The sequence below is a fragment of the Amblyomma americanum genome, chromosome 7, assembly GCF_052857255.1.
Source record: "Amblyomma americanum isolate KBUSLIRL-KWMA chromosome 7, ASM5285725v1, whole genome shotgun sequence".
In the NCBI taxonomy this organism is placed as follows: Eukaryota; Metazoa; Arthropoda; class Arachnida; order Ixodida; family Ixodidae; genus Amblyomma; species Amblyomma americanum.
In genome coordinates, this window is record NC_135503.1 from 119,105,048 (window position 1) to 119,132,890 (window position 27,843).

General features: G+C 48.5%; 1 protein-coding gene across 2 annotated transcripts in view; it reads right to left on the minus strand.

Annotated features, from left to right (window-relative positions):
- spg (dedicator of cytokinesis spg) overlaps positions 1–27,843 on the minus strand; it is a 196,669-nt gene that overhangs the window by 126,117 nt on the left and 42,709 nt on the right. For both annotated transcript variants that reach the window (XM_077632868.1, XM_077632867.1), the window contains exons 14-15: positions 10,263–10,355; positions 7,149–7,249 (exon numbers count right to left, since the gene is read on the minus strand). In XM_077632868.1, coding sequence (XP_077488994.1) covers positions 7,149–7,249; positions 10,263–10,355 — 194 coding nt within the window. The remainder of the gene's footprint in view (positions 1–7,148; positions 7,250–10,262; positions 10,356–27,843) is intronic.

A 27,843-nucleotide genomic window follows, 5' to 3' on the forward strand; every position in this document is an offset into this window, starting at 1 on the left:
TGTCAAGATTGCACTCTGTTTTGAAAACCAGAATTTTCTTTCAACACAGCCAAGGCTTAAGGTAGCATAATTTGAAAGTCATTCTTCTTTACTTGGCCACTTTCAAACCTTTCTATGATGAAACAAGTAGCCCAAACTATTGCCACTACCACATGCATACAGAATACTTGAGCTAGTTTTTGAAAAAAAAAAATGAAACATACAAACAGGGTAAACAGGCAAAGAACAGAATAAACAAAGCACTGACTTGCAACCTAGCATTTAATAATGAAACAAACTTACATATACTGCTCAAGAAATGTACATAAGAAACAGCCATGAAAGGACAAAACACTTATCGGTTGGTTACTACTCCTGTGTAATACTGAATCCAGCAAAAGCGACACGCGGGACCACTTAGACCGTGCCGTGCGGCTACACGTGGCCACAGTAAACTCAAATGGCATGGCAAATGGTGCAAGCATTAGTTCGTGCTACTGCACACAGAGGACACCACAAACCTGTGGAGTAGCTGAAAGCACAGCGCTGCTCCCCTGTCCTCCTTGCACTCCTTTGTGTTATGCCAATAACACCATAGAATCAGGAAATATGCCTTTAAAAACTCTCATTTGTAAAATTTTAGATATCAGCCAGGAGTGCCTAGATATGACACCACCTTTTTATGCAAGAGAACTAATGGCTGGCTAATGCATCACAGTGCGTTTCTTTTTCTGTCTTTTGTACGCATCGTTCATCATTTTTTTTATTTTAACATGCATATCACAGACAAGGGGCTCTCAATTCTTCGTAGCCTGGGGAACCCAAAAAGCATTCCAAGAAACCCAAGGGTTCCATGGAACTCTGAGAATTCTTGTCAAAGACACGTGTCGTGCAGCATAAATGCAACCGCAGTGTACTGTATAATCTTGTGTAAGGGCAGCACCCGTATGTGGGGCGCACCCCCTCTTTAAAAAATACCGTTATACATTTTTTCTTTAATTTGTGGATGGGCTGTGCCTTCAAATTCACACCCGAATTTATACAAAAGTGCAGCCCTTATACGAGTTTATACAGTACACAGATGACCAAGCGTGAGGCCGTGACATCAAAGAGATGCAGCAGCGCTGGCGTCAGCAGTGACAATCGTTGTGTAGGCAAACAGCAGGACCTTCCGCATTGGGTGCGCCACGCTTGAGTGTTGAATTCATGGCGTGCCGACAAATTGTGGTGCGGTTGGTTGAGCCGCAATGCAGAAGAAAGAAAGCGGCATAAGTTTCCACAACTTTACTGCAGTCAGATAGGCGCAACAGCAACGGGCAGGGGCCAAAGAGCAAGACAAGTTCGGCGACGGATCAGCTTCGCGGCTAAATGTTACCGCCGAGCTCGTTTCGCCCCTTGGGTTATTATAGACGGGTTGCACAAATGCCAATAATGCTGTAAAAAGCTACAGCAAGTTCTGGCAGCACTGCGCGGCGCCGCCATTGTGTGGGACAGCAAGACAAGCAAGTCTGGCTGCTGTGCACATATCTTGTGTCAGATCGTATCTTGTCTCGCAAAGAGCAGCTGCAGTGTCGATTATACTTGATCAGTCTAGCCGGGAAAGACTGCTCTTCGATGTAGCACTCGCAGCAATGTCACGGTCGCTCACTTCTTCCATTGCAGGATGGCAAAATCATCCCACAGCGATTCCGCCTCTCTCGGACCAGAGCGTCCGGCAGTTTTGCGAGAGCAAGTCGTGCACTGAGCATGCGTACGATGTTAACTACTGCTTCCACGTAGAATCATACGCCAATTTGACTGCTCTGAATAAAAATACCAGCCAGAGGAGGTAAGGCTGCCGCGCTTTGCTTTACGCTGTATACTTCAATAGGCAATTACTGCATGCTGCTAACAAGCCACCGCCTCTAATGTCACGCTGATTGACTACAACTCAATGGGTAAACACCTGTGTAGCGTTAACCAGCCAGTAAGAGTATGTAATTTCTCGTGCTAAATGACTTGTTGAAAACGAGCGTGCATGCTGAAAAACAGCGCAGAACCTGGCACGTTGTGTCGTTCGCTTTCTAGCCCCTTGTTTTTATGCCGTTTTCTGTTCTTAAAAATGTACAAACTTGTCCAAATTTCTGTCTGACAGTAATAAGCCTGCGCTAATTTCTTAAGTACCGCCCATCAGCAAATTCATGAAACTGTATTTATGGCACCTAATGAAGTGCCAAATCCAAAGCATGTATAACACTTGATCGACAGCTCATTGAAACCATCCATAAATAGGTAATCTTTATTTACAATGGTGCTCTCGTCTTCCTAAAAGCGCCATGCCTTCGCAGTAAGAAGAAAAAATGGCCAGGCTTAGCTTGGTTAAGCCAAGAATGCGTTGCATATCTCGATGGAGTTCCGTGCTGCTCCGTTGACTCGATAGGCTATTGACTCGATCGCCATTGAAACTGCCCGTGTAGCAGAGCTCGATCGCCTTTGAGTCGATAGACTATCGATTCGAGGGCCCTCGAAATGCCCGTGTGACAGGGGTATAAGACTGTCCCAGCGAAGGAGCGCAGCTCTTTTATACATATGCCGTGACGTCAATCATAGCGCAGCGCCCCTAGCGGGAGGAGCGGGAGTCAGGTGGTGGCTGCGGCCGCGCGCGACCGCGCCAGTTGGGGCCCAGCTTTTCCTCCGTGACGTCACGCGCCGGCGCAGAGCCCCTAGCGGGAGGAGCGGGAATCAGGTGGTGGCTGCGGCCGCGCGCGACCGCGTGAGTTGGGGCTTAGCTTTTCCTCCGGCTGTCGTGACATCACGTCACGTGGTTTGGTGGCTGCCCGGCCGCGCCCAAGGGCTGAACTGAGTGATTGCAATATGCAACGCATAAAATGCCGTAATGACTGAGGTGGATGACACAGCACACATCGTCGGACAGACGCCAGACTTCCCAGCCGGAAAGCTTGCCCGTAATCACCTGACTGCTGCAGTGGTGTCCTTTTGGCTGGTATTTTCCTTGCAGCCTTAGGTTGTTTAAATGCAAACATTGAAGGAATGGCAGCTCGGTGCAAATGCTCGTAACCGTTTTTAACATTAGCGATGAAGCCGTTCTCAACAAAGTGGAGCGAGCACATTCTGGTCGCTTTTGAAGCATTAAAAACTGCTCCTTCATTCCTTCTGATGGCCACAATCAACTTCTTGTAAATATCCGGATCATTTGGGATGCTGTGGTAGGAGACCTGAAAATAAAATGAATTTTACAATGTGCCTTGTCATGGTCGAAAATGCAGGACTGCCATTTTTGCCCCAGCTGCATTTTATGTCATGTAACACAGAAAGCTATAGTGCCCAAAACGGTTTAAAAATACTAGCAATCCAACAGAGCAGTGCAAATGATTTCTGCCGAAAGCTTGATCTCGACATCGCTGACATGCGGATACCACTTCATTGCGTCGAGCTGTAGGAGGCCCTGGATATGAGCGGTTTGGTTGTTTGTACAGCAAACCGGCATCGCATCATTTTTGCTGCCCCGCCCCCGCCGCCTTCTAACCTCTAGTTACAACGCACTCCAACCTTTAACCCATTGCTTAGCCCAGCATTAGCGTATGTATACAATAACTATTTGCACATTAATAAACACTCTCCTTCACCTCTTCTTCAAGTGTGAATCAAGTCAATCACTGCAGCGTTTCTACATGAAGAGCTTGTTGTTCCAGCTACGGTGGTTGATGCAACTAAACAGAGTACACGTATGCTGTACCTAGCAAATGGCAAACCTCATCAGTTTGATTTACTTTCCCAGGCCGCCCACATCAAGTTGTAATCAGCGCTTGTTTTTATCCTCGCGCATGTTTGATCGGCGTCAATGACAACTGTGATGAGGCCTGCACATGAATATAATCTGAATGCGTTAGATAATCTGAGCTCGCATCTTTGACGTGTGTACACCAAGAATGCGGGGATAGGAAAGGCAGGCACTTACTTTTCATCCAGATTTTTCAAAGTGTCCGTACTGCGCACACAGCATCACCCAACAGTTCGCTGACGTGGTGTCACGTCATTAAATGCAGCCAACTGAACTAAAACAAACACCAAAGTCCAGAAAACATGAACGCACTCGGCAACAAGCAGCAGGCAAGCGAGCAAGGCAGACCTGTGCGTCTACGCCCATTCGGCCCGTTCCTGCACAACGGCGGCTGCAACTAGCTTTGAGTAGCTGTGCATAGATGGTGCTGCTACAGATGCCATTTTGCAACTCGTCGATATTGCGTTTCTGCGTTCAAATCTAATAAGTTGGTTTGTATCTCTGACTTCGCATCATTGCTGTTCGGTCGCATGGTGAACTGTGCAAAAATCAAGTAACGCCTGAAACTCGTTCTCATTCTGTCATGCTCTCACCATAAGTCTAAGTGCGATATTCTGTGTGCTTGGGATCTTTTTTATACATCACGATCGACGGGGTGCTAACACATGCGCTCCCATTCTTACATATTCTGTGCGCTTCTATCAATTCGCGTGCGATCGTGTCTTTACTTTTGCAGATTACACTTGTTTCCAGAAGTTTTGCTCCACATGCCTTCTTTCTTCCTTCTTCTTCTTTCCAGCAATCCTTACAGTGAATCGGTAGATTTGACCCGGTCCCATTCTTTAATGACAGACTGTGTTCTCTCAAACGGTCATTAATACATCGCCCCGTTTGGCCGATATAAGTTTTACCACACATCAGTGGGATGCTATACACAACTCCAACCGCACAATCTACAAAAGGATTAGCATATTTCGTTTGGCAAACTTTATTCTTGTCCTTATCCGGGTTAGTCATTCGGCACAATGCGGCGAGTTTCCTGGGAGCAGAAAAAACCACTGGCACCTTGTACTTGGAAGCAACATGCTTAAGATTATGTGCAACTTTATGTATAAAAAAGAATGTCAGTTTTTAGATATGGCATAGTATCTGCGGAATCACCTGTTCTTGTTGTGCCATATTCGAGTTTTCTACGCACGTGCTTTCAACTGTGTTCCCCCCTATCTGTCTTTACCGCCCCCCCCCCCCCCCCCCCCCCCCCCCCCCCCCCCCCCCCCGTGGTTGATATATACGCGGCGGTTTATGAAGAGAGTAAAGTGTTGCAAGTTAGCGCCTGTCCTGTCGGTTTCCTCCTTCTTTGTGTCGTGTTGTTGCGCTTTTATTCTTGTTAGCTATGAACCAACATGCCCCGGAGAGTGTTTTACTGAAGTACTTGTCTATATACTTGTGTAAAAGCCGCCCTCTTTTTCCGTGGTTTTGACGGGGTGCAGCCCTTACACAAGACTGGCATTTTTCTGAAAAATTTTTCCGTCTACAGCGGAGCCGCGATTATAGGGATTAGAGTCCCTTTTTTATGGAACAATACGTATTTTTGTGACGAATTGGTGCAGTTGCGGCGAATCCTCCAAATACATAATGCATTCAAAGTATGGCTGAAAGGGCGAGACCCCAGCGACCGGCACGAATTAACTGCATAAAGTAAAACAGGTTGCTATACCAGTTTACTGGCAGACGTCACTAGATTAAGTTAACATCAAGATCCTCTAAAGATCTAGCACTTGACTGACAGACGGTTCGGAGCGGCACGCCACACGAGCGACCCCGCAGCCATCAGTGAGAGGTGACATTCGCCTGGCCTGCTTTTCAGCACACTTCACTGTCGAAGGCCTTGCGAAAATCAATTACATGTTCATTTTAATGCCAGGTTAATTGTTTGCTGCTGAACTAGTAACTAGTTTAGACCTTTTATAGTAAACCATGACTAGAGTCATAGCAATTTAGGTGTGGCTTCGATGCGAAGCACGCTAGGCTAACGATGCCGGGCGAACGATGTGCTACTATGGCGCCTGAGCCTGGTGAGTGGCGCAACACTGCAAAGAGACACACCTCCGCGTGAGTGCACCCCATTCTAGTTTTTTTGCACAGCTTAACGTTTTGTCTTTTCAGGTGCGAACACCGAATGCACAAGATGAGTCAGCACGTCCACGTTTCCAGGCGAAGTGCGGCACGCGGGACAACGCGTGCATGGTCGTACCGAATGTCGCGGGCAGCTATCTATCAGCTCCCAGCGTAACAAACCTTATTTATAAAATTGTAAGTCAAACTTTTTTTCTTTTTTGAAAATTCAGTTGGAGGCGTCGCCTTACAATCGAAACCAAAGCATAGACTCATACATAAAGGCGAGACAAAAGAGATATCAGGGATGCGACAGCATGATCACATTTTTATGTTTGCTCTATGGCTCTACCCAGTAGCATTCGACTATTCTGTGCGCTTTTTCGGAAGGATTTTCCTTTTCTTTTTTTTCTTACTTTCAACTGTGCACTTGGTGCTCAAGGGAGCGTCGATAGTCAATGGAAGAACCGCTGTTCCAGTCGCGGCGGCAACACTACTCGGAATGGCAGCGCTTCCGGTTCCGGGGAGTGTCAGTAGCTGAAGGAAGAGCTGAACCAGCAACGCATATTTCTATTTGGCTTTGTTTGACGCATTTGATGAATGCCATCCACATTTTACCAGTTTTTAATGCAGTGCTTCGTCAAGCATCATTTGTGCTCCAGGTACGGAAAGCATCCAGCACTCGTTCACGCTACGTTCAAGATGGCTGTCATTCTTTACACCAATGAGACGAACAACTGCATGCCGGGCCACAAGTTCGATACCTCCAAACGAGTGGTACATGTGTGAGAGCTGCAGCGAGGAAAAATTTTCAGCTGTTGCATGTGATGTCATCGTGCGGTCATTTATGAATGTGGAATTTCGCGAGACGACAATGTGCTGTGGTTGTTCGCGAAGTGGGGGATTTCACTGGAAGACGACGTTAGAATGACGTGCTGTGACCCCATCACCAGCGAAGGCGACGGAAGTGCTAATAAGGACAAGTAATCCAGTGACATGCATTTTATCACGAGAGCGTTAAGGAGCTCATAAGGCAGAAAAGTCGTTGCCATACACTCGAGTCGACTTAGAATCATGTAAATATGGCACAACGTGGGCGAAATTATGCTCACGTGAAGCAATTGCTTTGGCTCACTTTTGTTTTTTTCTGAAATACCAGCTGCCAAGTTTGGGGTGCGGCGCTAACACGAGTATATACTGTATATATGACCATGCTCAGAGGCACGGTCATGCCCATGGCAAGGAACAAGGCCCCAAAACAATGCCGGCTTACTTGTAGACGAGGGCAGCTGCAAAGTGGCCCTTGACGTAGGCATCCAAGACCGGCTTGAAGTGCTCGAACTTGGGGCTTTCCAGCAGGCTCAGGATGTACACCTGCACAACAGGGAGCACCCACACAGCATATAGAGCGCGATATCCAGGTATATGGCCACTTCATTTACTGCGGCATGCGACATGCTCGATGCCTCCTTTGCTGTTTGACTCATAATGGCACATGCCATTTACCACTTTCCTCCCATATTCATAGGATGCACAATATTATGTGTTTCAGCTAACGCTTTCAAATGTTCTTAAAAACAAAGTGGTCAAAATATGTAGGATGAAAATCTTTTCAAATACAAAGCATCAGCCGTGGCAAATGTCAGTAAATTTAAAAGCAAGCTAATTAGCCACTAATATACTCAACTTTACGATTAACTTTTAAATTAGCACAGTCTGGTGGTTAGGGTACAGGACGAGTTTGTAGCCACAAAGAAAACGATGTGCATCAGTTTCTGAAACAAAAACAAAATCAGGAAGTTTTCCAAAACTCTGCGGCACAAGGAAATCTAAGGTTTATTTTGCACAAGAAACCAAAACGCAGCACACAAGGTGCACATGAAGTTCAGTGCAGACTGGCCTGCTGGTGGCGTACATAAATTTGTATCATGAATTTTTTATAGAGAAGCTACTACGGCTCAGGGACCAAATCAACTTTGCTAACATGCACAGAGGAAAAGTTTTCTGCTAAAACTACTACACTGACTCTCACTGAAGTGTAACCGCATTATGAGCCTGTTACGGGGCTTGCAATGCAGCAAAACCTAGACATGAAGGCCAAGCATGCTATGGCATGTCAAGAACGCTGTGTGTGGAACAGCATCCCATAGTCCACAATTTGTCCTGAGGCATGATGAGGAGGTGGGAAGGTTGATCTCACTAGCACTGCAAGAAAAGTGCTCCTCCTTGTGCGTTCTGCAGCTGATCTGTTGTGGTGTTTTTCCAGCAGCACATCTTGCCACACCTCAGCAATGGCAACGCTATGGTGTCAGGGAGATATGTGGCCATAAGGATGCAAATGCTTAATCGATAAAAATGAAAAAAAAGAAAACTGCAAACTTTCACCCTCCTCAGTGCCAAAAAAAAATACAAATACAGCTGTACTGGATTTGGTTTTATGGTGTTTAACGTCCCAAAGCAACTCAGGTTATGAGGGACAGCGTAGTGGAGGGCTCAGGAAATTTCGACCGCCTGGGGTTCTTCAACCTGCACAGTCATAGCACCGTATACGGGCCTACAGCATTTCACCTCTATTGAAACGTGACCATAGCAGCCAGGACCGAACTTGCGTCTTTCGCATCAGCAGCCAAGCACCACTGAACCACCGCGGCAGCCCAAAACAAGTTGGCGGAGCTCACGCTAGGTGAGTTATGAAGGCTACAGGACGAATTCCATGGATGTGGGCTTAGATATATAACACACTATTTAAGGATCAAACAAACAAACAAAAAAAAGCACTTTCACAGTGTGATATCTTGAAGCGGGTGGTCGGTCATTCTGTCCTCATCATGTGTCATATGTGGGAAAGCCCATTTGAGGAAGTTTGCGTGAGGTCCAGGCATAGTGTCTGAATACCATCGGTCCACGTGATAAGCGACGGAGAAAAAACCAAAGAGGATGCCTTTGCACTGCTTTCCTGGCCCTTTGAACTTAATCTTCGGATAATTTGCCCAGATATTGTGGTTTTGTCGTGATCGATTTTATGAAAGTCAACGTGGTATTCGATTGCCAGCAAATATTCGGGAATTTTCAAGTATTCTGAAACTCTCAAATATCAATTCCTCGAATCCAATATGAACCGAATATCAAACTTATTCGTGTTCTTATTAAAATTTCAAATTTTGCACAACCCTATAAATTACTAATAAATTAAGTAAAACCTGTGTGCAACGCAAAGTTTCTTTTCGCACCTATATTTAGTGAAAAGCATTTCTTTTTAGTTTAGGCTACCTGTACAGATACTCAAAACTATTTGAGAAAATTCTATTCAATTTGTGACCAAAAATTTCATATTTGCACACCCATAGTTCGAATTACTACATTTATACAGAAAAACCTCGTTGATACGCTCCCGGTACATAAGAATTCCCGGTTTGAATGCTCGATTCAAGGAGGCGAAGCACCACCATCACCAATAACAAAAAAAATAAAAACGGCACGCTAGCATTCACCCTCCTTGGTGGCTCAGTGTAACGTTAGGGCGCTCAGCTACTGATCTTGAGTACCCCGGGCTTGAACCCAATCGTGGCGGCCGCATTTCGATGGAGACGAAACGATAGGCCGCCAGTGTGCTGTGCCAAATCAGTGCACTTTAAAGATCTCCAGGTGGTCTAAATTATTCCCAGGCCTCCACTATGCCTCCACTACAGCAGCCCTTTCTTCCTTTCAGTCCCTCCTTTATCCCTTCCCTTGGCTCTGTTCAGGTGTCCGCTGAGATGTGAGACAGATACTGCGCCATTTCCTTTCCCCAACAACCAATTTTCATTTTCATTTCACCCTACCATACCCCACGGCCTTTCTGCAAGGACACAAGGTTTCTTCGTGGTGCATAAGAGAAAGGAGGCGAGGCTTCTACGAACTACAGCGATGCGCTTACACACCAACGGTGGAAAACGCAGCTTAAAGAGCGGAAACACTGTGACAATCAGCCGCCACAGTGGCTTTCCCACAGTACTTGGGAGCAAAGGGGTGAAGCATCCGAAAATGAAAAGGAAGAGATTTTGGTTAATTTCGTCACTGCTGTCGACGGACCAGACGCATTACGAATTTCCTTCCGCCCTAAAGACAGTGTGAATTCGGACTGAATTCAGCGAGCACTGGAATAGGATCTGTTCAGCTCTCTGGCAATAAGTTTCAATCGACATTTTTATAAAGTGAAATTGCCAATAAATGTCTTTTTACCTCATTCAACAGTTACATTTCTCAAAATCAGGTGGTTTGGATCATAGGTTTTCCCGGATAATACGTTTTCCCCCGCAATTAAAAAAGAAAAACGTGTCAATGAGGTTTTACCGTATTTGCTCGGCAGGGTCTGTTAAGATGCAACCAACAAGCACGAGACCCTCACCAGTGTCTTGAAGACGAGACCCGAGTACGGTGTCGAGTTGCCATCAGCTGTCGAGAACATGGAGAACAGTGCATCCAGAATATCCTGCAAAAACTGCAGAGGAAAAAGGAAAGAGCATGCTGCAAATATACCACATGTATCATGGAAACAGATTTTTCTGCTTGCTGCACTTGCCAAAGTGTGCACATGGACGACACAGAGAACAAGGGTCACCCTCTCAATGCTCATGTAAGAAACACTCAGCTGTTGGCTGGAAAGAAAAATGGCAACAACACGAATGCCTTGTTTGCACGAATATGACATGATCATGAATACTGTCAAGTGGTGACGACAATGCTATAGACAACAGATGAGCAGACTGACATGGCACAGGAACACAATCTTTACTGGGCTGACTTGCACTCACAAAGAATTGAACAACTCGGCAATGGCGATATGACAGGCCTGATTGGCGGTCGTTGCAGAACAGGCTGATGGTTGCACTAACCTGCACTCAATTAAAGGTCGAACTTTCTAGAAAGGTGCAGAGAGCACTTACGACAATCCTGCACATTGTACAAATAGTTGCAGGTGTCTGCAACCTTCCCAGAGGAATCTGGTTGCCTCTGATGTAACAAACAAAAGTCATAAGGCACAGGGCATGTGGCATCCAGCATGAACAAATATTACAAAACTTCGTGTCATTGGTTCCCTCTGGAATAAGCACTGACCTGATGTTAAAAAAAACAAAACAAATGATAGCAAAAATAACTGTAAATGCAAACAGTAGTGTACATTATGCATGTACGCTACAGTTTTCAGGTGCACAACATGCACAGTTTCAGGGTGTGTGTGTGTTGTAGTTTGGATGCTGTCCCTCCATATGCCATGACTTCATAGTCCAGCGCACCTATTCCAAGACTTTGGACTGGTGCTCCCACCCAGATTCTGTAACCTGGCTTGTACTCTGCATTGGATTGAAGGTTGTAGTGTCAGGCAAGCCGTCAGCCTTCTTCTGAAGCTGAAGGTAGGCAGCAACATTGTCGTTCTCCTCTTCTGTGTTGTTTGGCAGCATTGCATTGAGTGCACTCAAGACTTTCCTGCCATGCTATGTTGTTACTGTGCCGTGCTGTTTCTCGTGTGGTTTCATACAGTATAGTGTTGCATGCGAACGCGAAGTAGGGCATGACGACTTCTTTCTTGTGTTCTACGTTGCCATACAAGGCGATCACGTCCACAACGGTTTTGTTCCAAGCGTTCTTCAATGTTTGTCTATGGATAGTATGCAATTGTCCTCCAGTGACTTGTATGACCAACGCATGATGACTTGCATCAGCTCCACCACGAACACTGTTTCCCCTCTCCATTACGAGCACCTTGGGGGCACCGTGTTGCAGGAGAATGCACTCCATCAAAAATTCGGCGACCTCTGTTGCTGTGCCATTCGAGAAGTCTTTTGCTTTGTCCTGGCGGGTCAGGCAGTCAGTCAGCACTACTGTCTACTTCTTTCCAGACACCGATGTTAAGAACGGGCCAACGAGGTCCATTTCACTCTGCTGGATTGGCACTGCTGGGAGTGGAACTGACTTCACAAGTCCTGCTGGATTGGTTGGTGGTCTTTCGTCGCTGACAGTCTCAGCAGGTTTTCATGTACCATGTGACATTGTCGGAAAGACCGGGCCAGTAGTATTTTTCTTGAATGAACTGTAGGAGGTAGGTAAATCCAAGGTGCCCTGCTGTCAATTAGTCGTGCACAATATTTTCTCTCAAGGCTTTGAAGGCTATTGTGAACAACGAGAAGGTATGTTGTCTCGTTGAGGGCAAAATTCTTCACAATTATTTCTTTTTTGGACCCAGGCACAATCAATGCTTGAACGCTGCAGGGGACTAAGAAGTGTCACCTCCCAGATATTCAATCAGGTGTTGTAGGCCGACATCCCAGTGTTGCTGCTGATAGGTCCAAGAAAGGCGTCATCATCATCATGCCTCGGAGGCCAGTAAAAGCTCATTAATCCAGACCTCAACAGACTGCCAAAAATGTCTGAGTTATCCAAAATCCTGACTATAGAATGGACCATGAAAACAAGAAAAATGCACTCAGCATAAACATAACCTTATTGCATGAAAAACTGCATTAATTTTGTTTGCCTTGTCGCCAGAATTTGCGTCAGTTTGATCTTCTTCAAACCCATCAGCATCAGGTGGTGTCACTCACTGTGGCATGACTCCATGCAGAATTCCTCTTGTACAGTGAGGGCCTCGGTGGCCTCCTGCACAGTGCAACATCGCGACGGCTGGTGAAGATTGTCATCATCGGAGCAGTGGCCCCACCGAGCACTTCTGACATGCTGCCATCAGTCAGCAGGCCAGCAACGGCAACATCATCATCTATTGCAACGTAGTCGGCAAGCTGGACACCACTAGGCAGGAGAAACTCAAAATGCCTGTCATCCACCTCTTCCTCATCGATCTCTACCAGTGGGCTCTGGAGTGGCTTCGGGGAGAACATCACAGCATCAGAGCGGACAAACTCGCTTTGCCTGAAGGAGTTTGCTATGACTTCAGCCGGCGTGTTGTTCCAGACGTGCACTAAAATGTGAATTGCACTTAGGAGGTTCCGGTCATATTTCCACCCTGCCTCTTACAGCAGCGTCTGCTCCTGCACATGCTTCCTGTACCTGCATTTGATGTGCTGAATAATTCCCTGATGCAGCGGTTGCAGAACAGCCGTCGTGTCCGGAGGCTGGAATACGAGCTAAATGCACTCCAGCTCTGTTACACTGGTATGCATGCTGCAGTTGTCCAGCACATGTAAAACCTTGCGCTTGTTAGCCGAGAAGCAGCGGTCGAGCTACCACAGCCAAGCTTGGAAAATACTGGAGGTGATCCAGGCCTTTCTATTGGCTCAATATTCCACAGGCAAATGGTGAATGTTCTTAAAACATCTTGGATGATTTGCCTTCCGATGACCAGTACTGGCAGTCCCTCCGTGACCAACATACTTGAGGCGAGAAGCACAGTGACTCTTTCTTTGCTCCTCTCCCTTCCAGCGCACAGGTCACCCTTAGATGTGATTGTCTTGTCTGGAAAGGCTTTGAAAAAGAGTGCCACTTCATCGACTTCGAAGACGTTGCCAGGTTCATAACAAACCAGGTACTGAGGAACCTCAGTCGTTCTCCAGCCAGCAATGCGACGTTCATCCACCACTGCCCTCTCCCCACACACGTTCCGAAAGACCAATCCATGCCTTTCTTTGAAGTGGGGACGCCATCCTTTAGATGCACTGAAAATTCAATGTTCATTTTCAGTGCGTACCAGCTTGCTGACAAATCAGCGGCCCGCTCAAAGGAAGCTGTCCATTACACATATCGGTTATCCATCCCAAGCAGTGCGTCTTCCAGTTTCGGGTGTGCTGTCGTCCTCAGTGCTTTTTTTTTCCCGGTAAAGTTTCCGCCATCAAACGCTTTGAAAATTTTTTCTTGGTTTTTGCAGCAGTCGATTAACATGCTCCTCTTCATGCCATGCGTTCTCATTATCTCTTGCCACGTTATCTCTTGCCAAGTAATGCCTTCGTTCAGCAGCACTTTCAATATTGTTGCCAACAAACGTAGGACGACACAAGAGGGGGCTTTTTAATCCGAAGGTCAAGAAGACCAGCAGCGCGCGTCCGAGCGGGAACGTCGTCTTCTTCGCTTCCACACGAGCCCAGCCATGCCGTTCGGCCGCACGGCAGCGCTCGCAGAATGTGAGCAGTGTGGCATTGCCCCCTTCCTTTCAAGAGGAATCGCCTCGATGCCTCCGGCAAGGGGGAAAAAACAGAATTGAGGCACCGAAAGTGCGAAGGTGCGCATGGCGGCGCTCGCAGAATGTGAACTCCGACAATAGCTTACGGGCGTAATACGGTTTCATGCGGGCCAAGTGGACGACTTCAGACTTGGGCGGTCGAGAAGAGCGGACAGCTCCTTGAGGAAACATTTCATAGTTCACCTCGCTGAGTTGACGTAGCACTTCGTAGGGGCCGAAGTAGCAGCGCAGAAGCTTTTCAGAGCGCCCGCACAAACGTAAAGGGCTCCATACCCCGACGTGCTCGCCGGATTGGTAAATCACCTCCCTGTGGCAGAGGTTGCAACGCGGGGCGTCAGTTTTCTGCTGGTGGCGAATACGTTGTATACCAAGGCGGCGTGCGGCTTCAGCATCACGAACGAATTGGTCGTGCCTGTGACAGGTGAGGGGGCACAATCAGGGAGCAGCATGGGGTCCAACATGGTCAGGGCATCCCGGCCATACACCAAACGGAAGGGAGTGAAGCACGTCGTTTCTTGGAGGTCGGTGTTGTATGCAAACGTGATGTAAGGGAGCATTTCGTCCCAGTTGCGATAGTCAGCGTCGACATACATAGACATCATATCTGCAATGGTCTTGTTCAGCCTCTCAGTTGGACCATTCGTTTGAGGATGGTAAGCAGTCATTTTTCTATGACTGGTGCCACTAAGACGCAGGACCTCATGTGTAAGAGCCGAGGTAAACGCAGTTCCCCGGTCAGTTAATACAACCGCGGGGGCGCCGTGGCGAAGCACAATGTGGCGAACAAAGAACTGTGCAATTTCAGCCGCGGTGCCACGGGGGAGAGCCTTGGTTTCACAGTAACGGCTGAGGTAATCCGTGGCAACAACAACATACCGGTTATCCATGGAGGACACTGGGAATGGGCCCAGTAAGCCCATGACGACTTGCTGAAATGGGATTTGCGGTAGATCAATTGCCTTCAGAAGGCTGGCCGGTTTTGTTGGCGGTATCTCCCGTCGTTGACACTCACGACAGGTTCTAATGTAGTGTTGGAAGACCGCAGCAAGCCGAGGCCACTAGTACCTGTGGCGGATGCGTCCCAATGTTCTGGAAACACCAAGGTGGCCAAAAGAAAGCTCATCGTGGCATCCAGCGAGAACTTCCTGACGAAGCGCGGTTGGGACAACGAGGAGATATGCAGTTTCGATCGGGCCGTAGTTTTTCTTGTAGAGGACTCCATCTATTAAGCAACACGACAAAAGTCCGCGAGAGAAGAGTCTGGGCGGAGACGGAGCGGTTCCTTCGAGGTACTCGATTAGAGGCAGCAGTTCGCAGTCGGCCCTCTGGTGGCGGGCAAGGTCGGATGTGGTGACAGCGCCAAGGAAAGCAGAATCGTCGTCGGGCTCATCTAGTAGGCACAGAAGAGGAGCTCGGGAGAGACAGTCTGCATCGCTACGTTGCTGACCCGACTTATACACGATAGTGACGTCGAACTCTTGCAACCGAAGGCTCCACCGTGCAACGCGCCCCGCCCCGATGGATCTTTGAGGTTCGCAAGCCAACACAAGGAGTGATGATCGCTGACGACTCGAAACCATTGGTGATTGCCCACACAACAGCGAAACACTCCTTTTCCGTCATGGAATAATTCATTTCGGCACGGGACAAAGTGCAACTTGCGTATGCGAGCACGCGTTCCACACCGTCTTGCCACTGCACAAGCACCGCACCGAGGCCAACATTGCTTGTGTGCAGTTCCGTGGCGGCTTTCTCGTCGAAGGGGCCAAGGATAGGCGTAGATTGGAGGCGGGCCTTAAGTTCTGTGAAAGCTGTTTCCTGATCCTGGCCCCAGAAGAAGGGTTCGGAGTCTTTTGTCAGGCGAGTCAACGGCTCTGCGAGCTTGGAGAAGTTTTCAACGAACCTCCGATAATAGGCGCAAAGCCCCAGAAAACGCCGCAAGCTTTGTTTATCTGTTGGCTAGGGAAATGCAGCAACGGCGGCCGTCTTTTCTGGGTCAGGGCTAACGCCCTGAGCGCTCACAATATAGCCAAGAAACTTGAGCTCCCTAATTTCGAAGTGGCACTTTTCAGGCTTCAGAGAACTGCGGAACGAATGGCCTCGAAAACAGCATGCAAACGTTTCAGGTGCTCCTCGAACGTGTCGGAGAAAATCACGACGTCGTCGAGATACACAAGGCAGGACTGCCACTTCAGGTCAGTTAGTACAGTGTCCATCATACGTTGGAACATTGTGGGGGCTGAACACAAGCCGAAAAGAAGCACCTTAAATTCGTACAATCCGTCAGGAGTAACGAAGGCGGTCTTTTCTCGGTCACGTTCATCGACCTTGATTTCCCAATAACCGCTACGCAGGTCGAGTGACGAAAGGTAAGTAGCATGGGGGAGGCGATCTAATGAGTCATCAATGCGCAGCAGTGGATATACATCCTTTTTGGTAACGTTGTTGAGACATCGATAATCCACGCAGAACCGTAGGCTGCCATCTTCCTTTGCGACGAGAACAACAGGTGATGCCCAGGGACTCGTCGAAGGTTGTATGACGTCGTCGCGGAGCATTTCGGCAACTTGGCGGCGGATGGCATCACGTTCCTTCGACAAAACACGATAAGGACGCTGACATAGTGGTCTCTGGTCACTATCGACGATAATGCGGTGCTTAGTTATTGGTGTCTGCCGAACCTTAGAGGTTGATACAAAACAGTCGCGGAAAGAGTCAATAAGGCTTTCCACGCGGCGTTTCTGATTGGTCAGAAGGTCAGGGTACACGTCGATCGTAACGGCTGGTGCCGTGTCCTGTTCCGCTGTTCCGGGGTCTGTTGTGGATTAGGCACATTGGACGGCATGCTCGCCAAGTTCTTCAAAATGGACAATCACTCTGTTTTTCGTCAAATGTTGGGGTTTGCTACTAAGGTTGGTCACTAAGAGCTCGGTACGCGCGTGAACAAGGCCGACAAGGACGCGAGCAACGCAAACTTGCCGAGACAGTAGCAGCGACATGTTCGCTTCGGCAATGCCCCGAGTACCGAAGCTGGTATCACACTTGACTGTGACAAACTTGCTTGCTCTCGGCGGTATCGTTGTGTGGTCGTCAGAGATGCGTAGTGCTGCTCTGTGCGGCTCGGGGTCTGTAGCAACGGCTCGCTGTGTCGAAAACGATACCAATTGCTCATGCAGGTTGACAACCGTGCCATACTCTTTAAGGAAGTCCATGCCGAGTATCAGTTCTTTGGAACACTCGTAGCACGGCGAAGGAGCCAATGAAAGTTGCACCTCAGATCTTTATACGGCAGGTGCAGATGCCAACTGGCGTCACCACATGGCAACCAGCTGTGCGTATCTGCGGCCCATGCCAAGGTGTTAGAACCTTTCTGAGGGTCGTGGCTAGGTGGCTGCTCATGACCGAAAAGTCACCTCCGGTATCCACGAGTGCTGACACGTCATAGCCATCGGCGGCAACAATTCTTTGACAACTCGTCGGTGAGGTATTTGGTGCCGTCGTCGATGGGGTCGTCGGTGAGGTCATCGGTGTGGTCGTCGGTGGGGTCGGCGGTGGCATCGTCGTTGCGGTCGGCGGTGAGGTCGTCTTTGAGGTCGGTGGCTGGGGTCGTCGGCGTTCTGGTCGTCGCATACAACCGTCGGATGGAGGCTGTTCACTCTCTGCGGCAGCGGCAGTCCTACCCCCGGAGACCGCCGTCTTCAGTTTCCCCGGCAGGAGGACGTGCATCTGAATTGGCCAGCGGATGATGCGTGACTGGGAACCCGTCTTGGAGATGGCGACCTAGACTGACGTCGTGGAGGCGGCGAGGGCAGCACATGATCGGCCAGTGCTCAATGTCTCGCGGTCTCTCATCATAGCGTGGTCGAGGTGCGCTCGGTGGAAATCCTCTTAATCCCATCCGCCGGTATGGGCAGTTGCAGAGGACATGACCAGGCTCCCCGCAGTGGTAGCATAGTGGCCGGTTGTCGGGTGTGCGCCACACGTCCGCTTTTCTAACAGGGCGCGGGTCACGCAGCTCGACGGGGGGAAGGTATCCCTGAGTTGGTTCAGCAGCAGGGCGGAATGCCTGTGGCACTGACGCAGGTCTCCACAGGGCTTCACTGTAGCTCATGATGTATGGCTCCGGCTGCGGTGTCCGTAAGGCTTCGCTGTAGCTCATGATGTACGGTTCCGGTTGTGGTGCCGGTGGTGGCTGGACCACTCGCCGAATTCCGTCACGGACGGCATCGGCTACAGCTGCAACACTGGCAGGTGGAGCACCTAAGCGGAGGTTGCGCAGTTCTTCTCGAACCACACTCCGCACAACCTCTCGAAGCGCCTCGTCTCCGGCGACTGGCAGTGACGCACAATGGTTGGTGGCCGCAACACTGCCCAGACGACTGTACTGCGCATGTTCCATAGCCGTGGCTGCTTTGGCGAAGTCAGCGACAGTTCTTGGAGGGTCGCGTATGAGGCCAGTGAAGAGCTGCTCCTTCACACCACGCATGAGGTGGCGCACATTCATAGCCTCGGGCATGGCAGGGTCAGCCCGACTGAAGAGACGCGCCATATCTTCGATAAACATGGTCACGCTTTCGTTCGACTGCTGTGACCTGGAGCAAAGGGCGATTTCGGCGTTTTCCTTGCGTGCGTTGGTGCTGAAGGTAGCGAGCAACTCACGACAGAATGCTTCCCAGCTGGTAAAGGATGCCTCGTGGTTCTCGAACGATGTCTTCGCCAAGTCTTGGAACGTGAACTACACGTTTCGTAGTTTTCGGTCGTCGTCCCACTGGTGAAAACTGGCGACATGGTCAAAGGTCAAAGCCGAACAGCCAGTCCTCGACATCCTCGCACCGATCGCCGTGGAAGATTGGCGGCGAGTGAGGTGTGAGGACTACAACCGGTGGGACAGTGCCGGAAGGCTGACCCATCTGACGGCCAGTAGTAGACATCATGATACGCACCGACCTCGTCAGTGGCTGGCACTCAGGTTGCAGGCCTCGCAGGCGGCGGCTCACTTTGTGGACGGGTGTTGTGTCCAAGCGGCGCTGATAATCGTAAGAATTTTCCTCGGGGTCAGCGTTCATGGGACTATACCCAGCACCTCCACCAAAATGTCGCCGACACACGTAGGACGACACAAAAGGGAGCTTTTTAGTCCGAAGGCCAAGAAGACCAGCAGCGCGCGTCCGAGCGGGAACGTCGTCTTCTTCGCTTCCACACGAGCCCAGCCATGCCGTTCGGCCGCATGGCGGCGCTTGCAGAATGTGAGCAGTGTGGCAATATCTTCACCTTTTTTTCCCCAAGCCATTTTCATGCTGCTGGGGTCGCTTCAGTGAGGTGGCAGTTGCCACCACTATGGAGCACGATGGCGACGGTAACATGCACAAGCCCACTCGCAGGACGCAACATGCACCTGTTGGCATGCTACGCACGCTGCCACAACACAAAGAAAGCAACTGCAGCACAGGCGTAGCAGCAGTGGCAGCGCAAAGCAAAACTGTGCCGTTATCCTTGCAGCCTTCAGCAGACACTGGATGCTCCAGCAGCCAAAACCCTGGCATTGGGTGATGGCTGGCGCCACCTAGCCACTTTGGTCACTATCATCATTATCACATTTTCGCGCTCCTGATGTATTTTCTTGTTCGGTTTAGGTTACTCCGACCCTCCGGCCTCGCCTTCGGTTACACAGGGGTGGTGCGCCTCCGAGCTGCCGAGCCGCTGAGTATAGCGCGGCTCAAAGCTGGAAGTTATGACAGCCCTCTCCTGGGTTGTCCGAGCTAACTGGTGCGCGATTAAATTCCTCTAAGCTAACGAGCATCTGACACCCCTGACTGCACAGTTTTGCCGGGACTACACTGCGAGTCTGAGTTAATCGAATTGAGTTGTTAACGAGATTCAAATAAGTGAGAAGAGCAAGATTCCGGGCTAGTTGGTAATGCATTGTACTAAGAAACAGTGCGATGAAACACGGACAACACGACGAAACGACACACACGAGCGCTCGTGTGTCGTTTCTTCGTGTTGTCCACGTTTCATCGCGCTGTTTCCAAGTACAATAGAATAAGTGAGATTTTACTGTACGTAGAAAGGGTTCATAACAAGCAGTCTGCATCAGAGTGCATGCGCTCCCATGCTAATGTCGAATACTCGAAGCTAAAAGCTCCATCGAGTGAGGTGGCCAAAATGTCTTTCAAATTGGCACGCCAGCACATGTGATGATCACTCACAACCTTGAAAGGCCAGCCGTACAGTTACGTGTGGAATTTCAATGTGGCCCTGAATATTATAAGGAACTCGTTCTCTGTCATTGAATTCTAGAAGTGTGTGATGAGAGGCTAGTTGGTAAGACATTCTGAAGACATAAAACTAAGCAGGAGAAAGGACAAAGAAAAGATGCAGACAGGATGAGCGTAGACTAACAACCGATTTATTGGACGAAAAAACACAAGCTTCCTTCAAGAGCAATGCATGCGCAACCAAACTTAACGCCCAAAGCAAAAGTAAACATCTTATCAACCCAAAAAGTCAAGTTCCTTCTGATACAGGTGAATTGATGCTTCACTAACACATTTTTCCGCACCGCATCTAGCAATTTTCCAGGCTTCAAAAATCTCGCGTGCCTTCCGGTCCTTCGCGCAGCCTATAATCTTCGTTTGCTTGAAAAGCGCCGTACAAAACACTTTTTTCATCTTGTCATTGATCTTACAAGACTGGCAGTGCCTTGCTAAATGCTGCCCACCGTGTTGGCTCAAAGAGTTATTGTGCTCCTGAAGGCGTTTATTAATGCAGCGGCCCCCCCGTCTGCCCTACATAAACGGAACCACAGCTGAATGGGATCTCGTAGATAATTCCCATCTTACAGGCTACAAACTTAGGTCTGTGGTTGACTCCGCACCCTACTTTCTTTTGCAGGTTATTGTTAGTTAATCGGCATAAACGAGACAGTTTACATGGGGCGGAAAAGAACACGTTGACACCAAATTTCCCTCACACCTTCTTCAAACCGTGCGAAGCCTTGTGCACATAAGGAAGGACTTCAAACTTCCTCCTCTCGCTTTCAGTGAGTTCTTGTTGGTTTTGTTTCAACCATAGGGTTTTCAGCAAAGATTCCGCAACAGCTTTCAGAAGAGCAGGAGGAAAACCAGCAGAGTAAAGCCGGTCTACCTGACTGGTAAAACTACATTTCACCATGTGTGGACATGACTTGACAAGCGAGGATCTTAAACATGAGGTTGCGATTCCCCTTTTTACGAGCTTTGAGTGGCACGAATCATAAGGTAGAAGAGCCTTCTTAGATCTTGGTAAATAGGCCCAGCATAAATGGCCCTCTGTATGAAAAAACAATTTCAAGTCTAAAAACTGTAAACAAGAGCTTTCTGGGAGCTCAAAAGTAAAATTCAGATTAGTGGCTACGGATTTGAAGGTCACCAAAGTTTCATTCACAATCATTTGTAGACTGTCGTCAGGGTTAATATTCAAAAGGATTAGGAAATCGTCAATGTATCTGACCACATGCGTGATCCGGTCATCAGTGAGAACGCACGAAAGTGCAGTGTCAATTTGAGCTAAAAATATCTCAGTTAAAATAGGCGCCACGCTCGAACCTATACAGATACCTCGCCGTTGTACATAAAACTTGTCCTTAAAAGTTACAATGGTAGACGAAAGATAGAGTTTTAACAATTCAAGAAAACCATCGATTGAAATGCCGCAAGTATTCTGGAAGGATACCACTCCCGAACGTTCGATGCAGTTGAGGACCGCCAGGAACAACTTGTCGTGGGGCACTGAATAGAATAGTTCTTCAATGTCTATTGAGAAACCTGAGTTGATACTTGACGAGTTCTCACTCAACATTTTCACCAAGCTATCAGAGCTGCTGATCCTGTACAGATCTTCAGATGTCAGGCTCTTCAGGTGTCGTTGCAGATACCTGCTGACAATTACTTGCCAAGTACCTCTTTCCGTCACGATGGCTCGAAAAGGACACTCCGGTTTGTGGCTCTTTGCACTGAAGAATACCGTGAGAACATGGACCTTGTTCTTGTCGACTTCATTCTTCAGGCGTTCAAGTTTTAAGTCCTCAAGAAGGGCTACCGCCTTGGCCTTTGCTTCGTTTGGCTTTTGAGTCGAAGGACGGAAGTTTTTCTTTAAGGCTGAAGAGGCCTTTTCACCAAATAGCTTCTCAGGCAAGACCACAAAGCCGCCTTCCTTATCAGCCAGCATTAAAGCAAGTCCAGAGTCATTCAGGCTTGTAGTCCATCAGGCTTCAGGCTACTGATGGACTACAAGAGGCTGGCTGAGGCAAGCACCGAATTCCTTTGGAACAAAACTAGGCTGAGCCTACCTACAGCGCCCAAAAAGCAGGTTGGTGTGGTTCCTGTTGTTGCTCTAGGAGGGGCTGTGATCACACCCGAAGTAGAAAAGGTTCTGAGTAGGGGTCCGAAGTTTTGCCTTGAAGTGCCACTCAAGAAGCACGAGCTTCTCGCTTCGGCCCACAAGATAGCAGAGAAGGTGCAGGGTGAAGAGAAAGGACGCTGTTTACTGGAAGGCATTGACTCTGTGCGGAATGGTTACGAAGAAAAAAAGGGCGGCACTTCCCAGTTGAGGAGAGTAGCCAGTTGCCTTAATGACTCTGGACTTGCTTTAATGCTGGCTGATAAGGAAGGCGGCTTTGTGGTCTTGCCTGAGAAGCTATTTGGTGAAAAGGCCTCTTCAGCTTTAAAGAAAAACTTCCGTCCTTCGACTCAAAAGCCAAACGAAGCCAAGGCCAAGGCGGTAGCCCTTCTTGAGGACTTAAAACTTGAACGCCTGAAGTATGAAGTCGACAAGAACAAGGTCCATGTTCTCACGGTATTCTTCAGTGCAAAGAGCCACAAACCGGAGTGTCCTTTTCGAGCCATCGTGACGGAAAGAGGTACTTGGCAAGTAATTGTCAGCAGGTATCTGCAACGACACCTGAAGAGCCTGACATCTGAAGATCTGTACAGGATCAGCAGCTCTGATAGCTTGGTGAAAATGTTGAGTGAGAACTCGTCAAGTATCAACTCAGGTTTCTCAATAGACATTGAAGAACTATTCTATTCAGTGCCCCACGACAAGTTGTTCCTGGCGGTCTGCAACTGCATCGAACGTTCGGGAGTGGTATCCTTCCAGAATACTTGCGGCATTTCAATCGATGGTTTTCTTGAATTGTTAAAACTCTATCTTTCGTCTACCATTGTAACTTTTAAGGACAAGTTTTATGTACAACGGCGAGGTATCTGTATAGGTTCGAGCGTGGCGCCTATTTTAACTGAGATATTTTTAGCTCAAATTGACACTGCACTTTCGTGCGTTCTCACTGATGACCGGATCACGCATGTGGTCAGATACGTTGACGATTTCCTAATCCTTTTGAATATTAACCCTGACGACAGTCTACAAATGATTGTGAATGAAATTTTGGCGACCTTCAAATCCGTAGCCACTAATCCGAATTTTACTTTTGAGCTCCCGGAAAGCTCTTGTTTACAGTTTTTAGACTTGAAATTGTTTTTTCATACAGAGGGCCATTTATGCTGGGCCTATTTACCAAGATCTAAGAAGGCTCTTCTACCTTATGATTCGTGCCACTCAAAGCTCGTAAAAAGGGGAATCGCAACCTCATGTTTAAGATCCTCGCTTGTCAAGTCATGTCCACACATGGTGAAATGTAGTTTTACCAGTCAGGTAGACCGGCTTTACTCTGCTGGTTTTCCTCCTGCTCTTCTGAAAGCTGTTGCGGAATCTTTGCTGAAAACCCTATGGTTGAAACAAAACCAACAAGAACTCACTGAAAGTGAGAGGAGGAAGTTTGAAGTCCTTCCTTATGTGCACAAGGCTTCGCACGGTTTGAAGAAGGTGTGAGGGAAATTTGGTGTCAACGTGTTCTTTTCCGCCCCATGTAAACTGTCTCGTTTATGCCGATTAACTAACAATAACCTGCAAAAGAAAGTAGGGTGCGGAGTCAACCACAGACCTAAGTTTGTAGCCTGTAAGATGGGAATTATCTACGAGATCCCATTCAGCTGTGGTTCCGTTTATGTAGGGCAGACGGGGGGGCCGCTGCATTAATAAACGCCTTCAGGAGCACAATAACTCTTTGAGCCAACACGGTGGGCAGCATTTAGCAAGGCACTGCCAGTCTTGTAAGATCAATGACAAGATGAAAAAAGTGTTTTGTAGGGCGCTTTTCAAGCAAACGAAGATTATAGGCTGCGCGAAGGACCGGAAGGCACGCGAGATTTTTGAAGCCTGGAAAATTGCTAGATGCGGTGCGGAAAAATGTGTTAGTGAAGCATCAATTCACCTGTATCAGAAGGAACTTGACTTTTTGGGTTGATAAGATGTTTACTTTTGCTTTGGGCGTTAAGTTTGGTTGCGCATGCATTGCTCTTGAAGGAAGCTTGTGTTTTTTCGTCCAATAAATCGGTTGTTAGTCTACGCTCATCCTGTCTGCATCTTTTCTTTGTCCTGTCTCCTGCGTAGTTTTATGTCTTCAGTCTGTCATTGAATTGTTGGCCTCTGCCTTCTGCCTATGATAAAAAGCGGCTGACATAAGCTATGACTCTCTCACGGTCTTCTTTCTTCTGCACAAGAACAACCATTGACAAACCATTGGTAATACACGCATGGTAACAGGAATTTGCGCACAGCTTTCTTGTTGGCTGGCTAAAAAAACTGCTCAATAACAGTTGCTTTCTGTAGGTCCGGACATACTCCATCCTTGCTTACGATACGGCCAAGAAACAGCAGCTCTTCATAAATGAAGCGGCCTTGTTCTGCCTTAGGAGTTAGCCCTGATGGCTACTGTCCAAACTTACTCCAGGTGATCATCAAAGTTCGAACGACATCATCTACCCTATTTACGCAAATGTAAGTCAACCCCCCCACATCACATTTCTGGAAGAAAAAAAAAACTCGGAGGTCGTTTACACTTTCCTTTTAATAACAGAACGCGGTAGCACTATCCTGTGGCCTCCGCTTATCGCCAGCCGCTATTGGGTGCCGCGCATGGGCGCGCCTGCAAGCACATTCGAAAACGAAAATGTATTACTCTCAGGACTACTTGTCCTTACTAGTGCTGCCGTAGTGATCGCTGCTGCGGTCCCAGAGCTCGTCGTTGTAACATCGTCGTGCAGCGAAATCCCATACCTCGCAAACAGCCACATCACGATATCGTGTGGAACAGCTGAAAATTTTGCCTCGTTGCAGCTATCACACCTGTATCCCCCGTTGCGAACGTCGAACTTGCAGCCCGGCGCGCAATTCGTTTCTTCAGCGTAAAGAATGACAGCCACCTTGAATGTAGCCGTGAACGAGGTCTGGTCGCTTGCCGGGCCCGAAGCACAAAGGACGAATGACGAAGCACTACATTAAAAACTTGTGAAACACGGCCAGCAGTAGTCAAATGCGCCAGAGCCAAAGAGAAACTACGCGAGAGCGGCATCGGCTCTTCCGTCAGCTACCGACACCCCCCGGCACCGCTGTGGTTTCGAGTGGGGGTGCCACCGCGAAGAACAGCGGCCCTTCCATCAACTATCGACGCTCCCTTGAGCGCCAAGTGCACGGCTGAAAGCAAAAAAAAAAAAAAAAACTTGGACGTCGCCTATTAAAGGGGTGGAAACACCAAATTTTTGATTGGCGTGTTCTTTGTTTCAAACGTTGTGTATTGCCCCAGGACGCGTCATACACGCTGCGCAATGCATATATGTGCGGTAAATAATTTTTTATTGCATTATCTATACTGAGCGATTTCGGTTTCAGATTCTGAGCGCTGGGGTGTGCTGCGACGTCACAATCAGGGAAGAGCAGCAACCCTGGTCACATGGGCCCCAAAAGTTGTGACGCGCGTATTGCTGCGTCATCTGCTCTCGCACACATGCTGTGCATAGCAGCGCCTTTTGAAATCATGTGCCGACAAACTTGGTCGGTACCGCGATATGCTGAGAAAAGCCAAGCGACCAAGAAATGACACTGAGTCCTGAAACCAAGCGGTTCACTTCGGCCGATCTCAATCGCCATACGGCGTATGCCAACATGGTTTCAGCGTTGTATTTCGCTTTGCCACGCCGACGCCGATGCTCGGCGGATGTCTGTGTTGGCGGCCCGTAGCTGACCCTGGTCACATTACAGCGATACGATGCCTCACTTTTCCTACCAACCAATACCAGCCTCTGTCTTCACTTCGCGCTGCCCGCGCAGCCGCGCTGCAAGACTGCTCAGGGTCCCGTGGCTGCTGATCACGATATCTGCTGCTTGTTTAGCAGACAGTCCATGTATTCACTAAATGAGTGCTTCCAGACAATTGTGCAGGGTTCAGAATTAACCTCACGGGTACGTAACTCCTCCAGCAATGCGCCAATGACGACGACAGCATCTCGGCGCTACTTTTATTTATGTATATGCATCTGTATACAGGCAGCAATTGCGCGTTAGTTCAGCATAAATTGCTTCATTGCACTTAGGTTAAGCTGGCTCATCTCCTTTGCGCCGGTTGCAGGTTTACTTGTTTGTGCAGTGCGATAACTCTGCAAGAATTGCTGAAGAATGCAAGCACCAGCCTGGGGAATGCTTCATAGCCAGGTTGTTGACAACGCATAGGACCAGTGTTTCTGACTCGTTGTAACTGTTTTGGTTTTTCCGATGTGTCCAGTACTTGAATTTAAATTGGTTTATCTAGAGGTATGTTCGCACCCATTTGAGACAAATAAAATGGCTTAATTTGTTGCCCTCAAGCAACGCCGACGACTGTAGCTGCCGCCCCGGGCGCCTGCATTATTGACCGGCAGACTGGGACACACCGCTTAGCAGCGGCGCTTCCCGCTCGATGTATTTGCATCCTAAGATATAAACAATCCTCGATTTCAGGTCACTGTTGTCAAAACTATGCTCGATGACCATTTGTATTTGCTAAAACTTGTGAACTCGCTCTCCACAATAGCCGACATAGCACATACGAACCCAGCGGACTCGCTAGGCCTGTTCGTATTGCAGGTGAGCCGAAGGGTGAACATATGAAATGTAGTCACTCATTTCACTTATTCGTATTGCGGAGAAGGTGCAAACAAAAGAGTCATCGTCTCATCGACGTGAAGGTTTCGCTCGGCCGCCGATATGAGGTGCCGGCTGGTGCGTCAGCGACGGTATATATGCCGATCTGCACACCGACCGCCGAGTCACCGAAGCAGCACCTCGCCGATGTCGCGCGTTGCCGTTCTCGCGCGTCACGTTACTGCGTTGTGAAGTCACTGCTATTCATTGATATTGTTCCCAGGGCTCTACGTCACCGCCTATAGCGCTAGCAATGGGCCTCGATCGTGAGAAAGAGCCTGTAGGGACTCTTTGGAGCTCAATTAAAATATATTTTAAGCGCTTGTTGCATCCAATATTTCGCCATGGGTGACCTTACATACAGAGGAAGCCCATAACAAGCTTACTATAGCCTCAAAATTTGATGTCCCAACCCCTTTAAGAGTAGAACGCGAATGCGTTATTGGCCGCCTCCGCTTATCAGTAGCCACAATCTGCGGCCACGTGTAGGGAGAGGGCTGGTGCAGGTTTGCTGCTTATCGACAGCCACCATCGGCCGCTGCGCGTGGGGCAAGAATGTTGGTTCTGCGCGGTGACACAGCAGCTGCTCAAGACCAGCACTAAGAGCGATGCGACGGAACCGCCGCGCAGCAAAAATACAACCACGCTGTAGCATGCCTGATATCTTGTTTGTCTCAGCCTTATATATGGTGCGCTGCTTTGGTTTCGATCCCCACTTTGGAATTTCAAATTTTGAAAAATA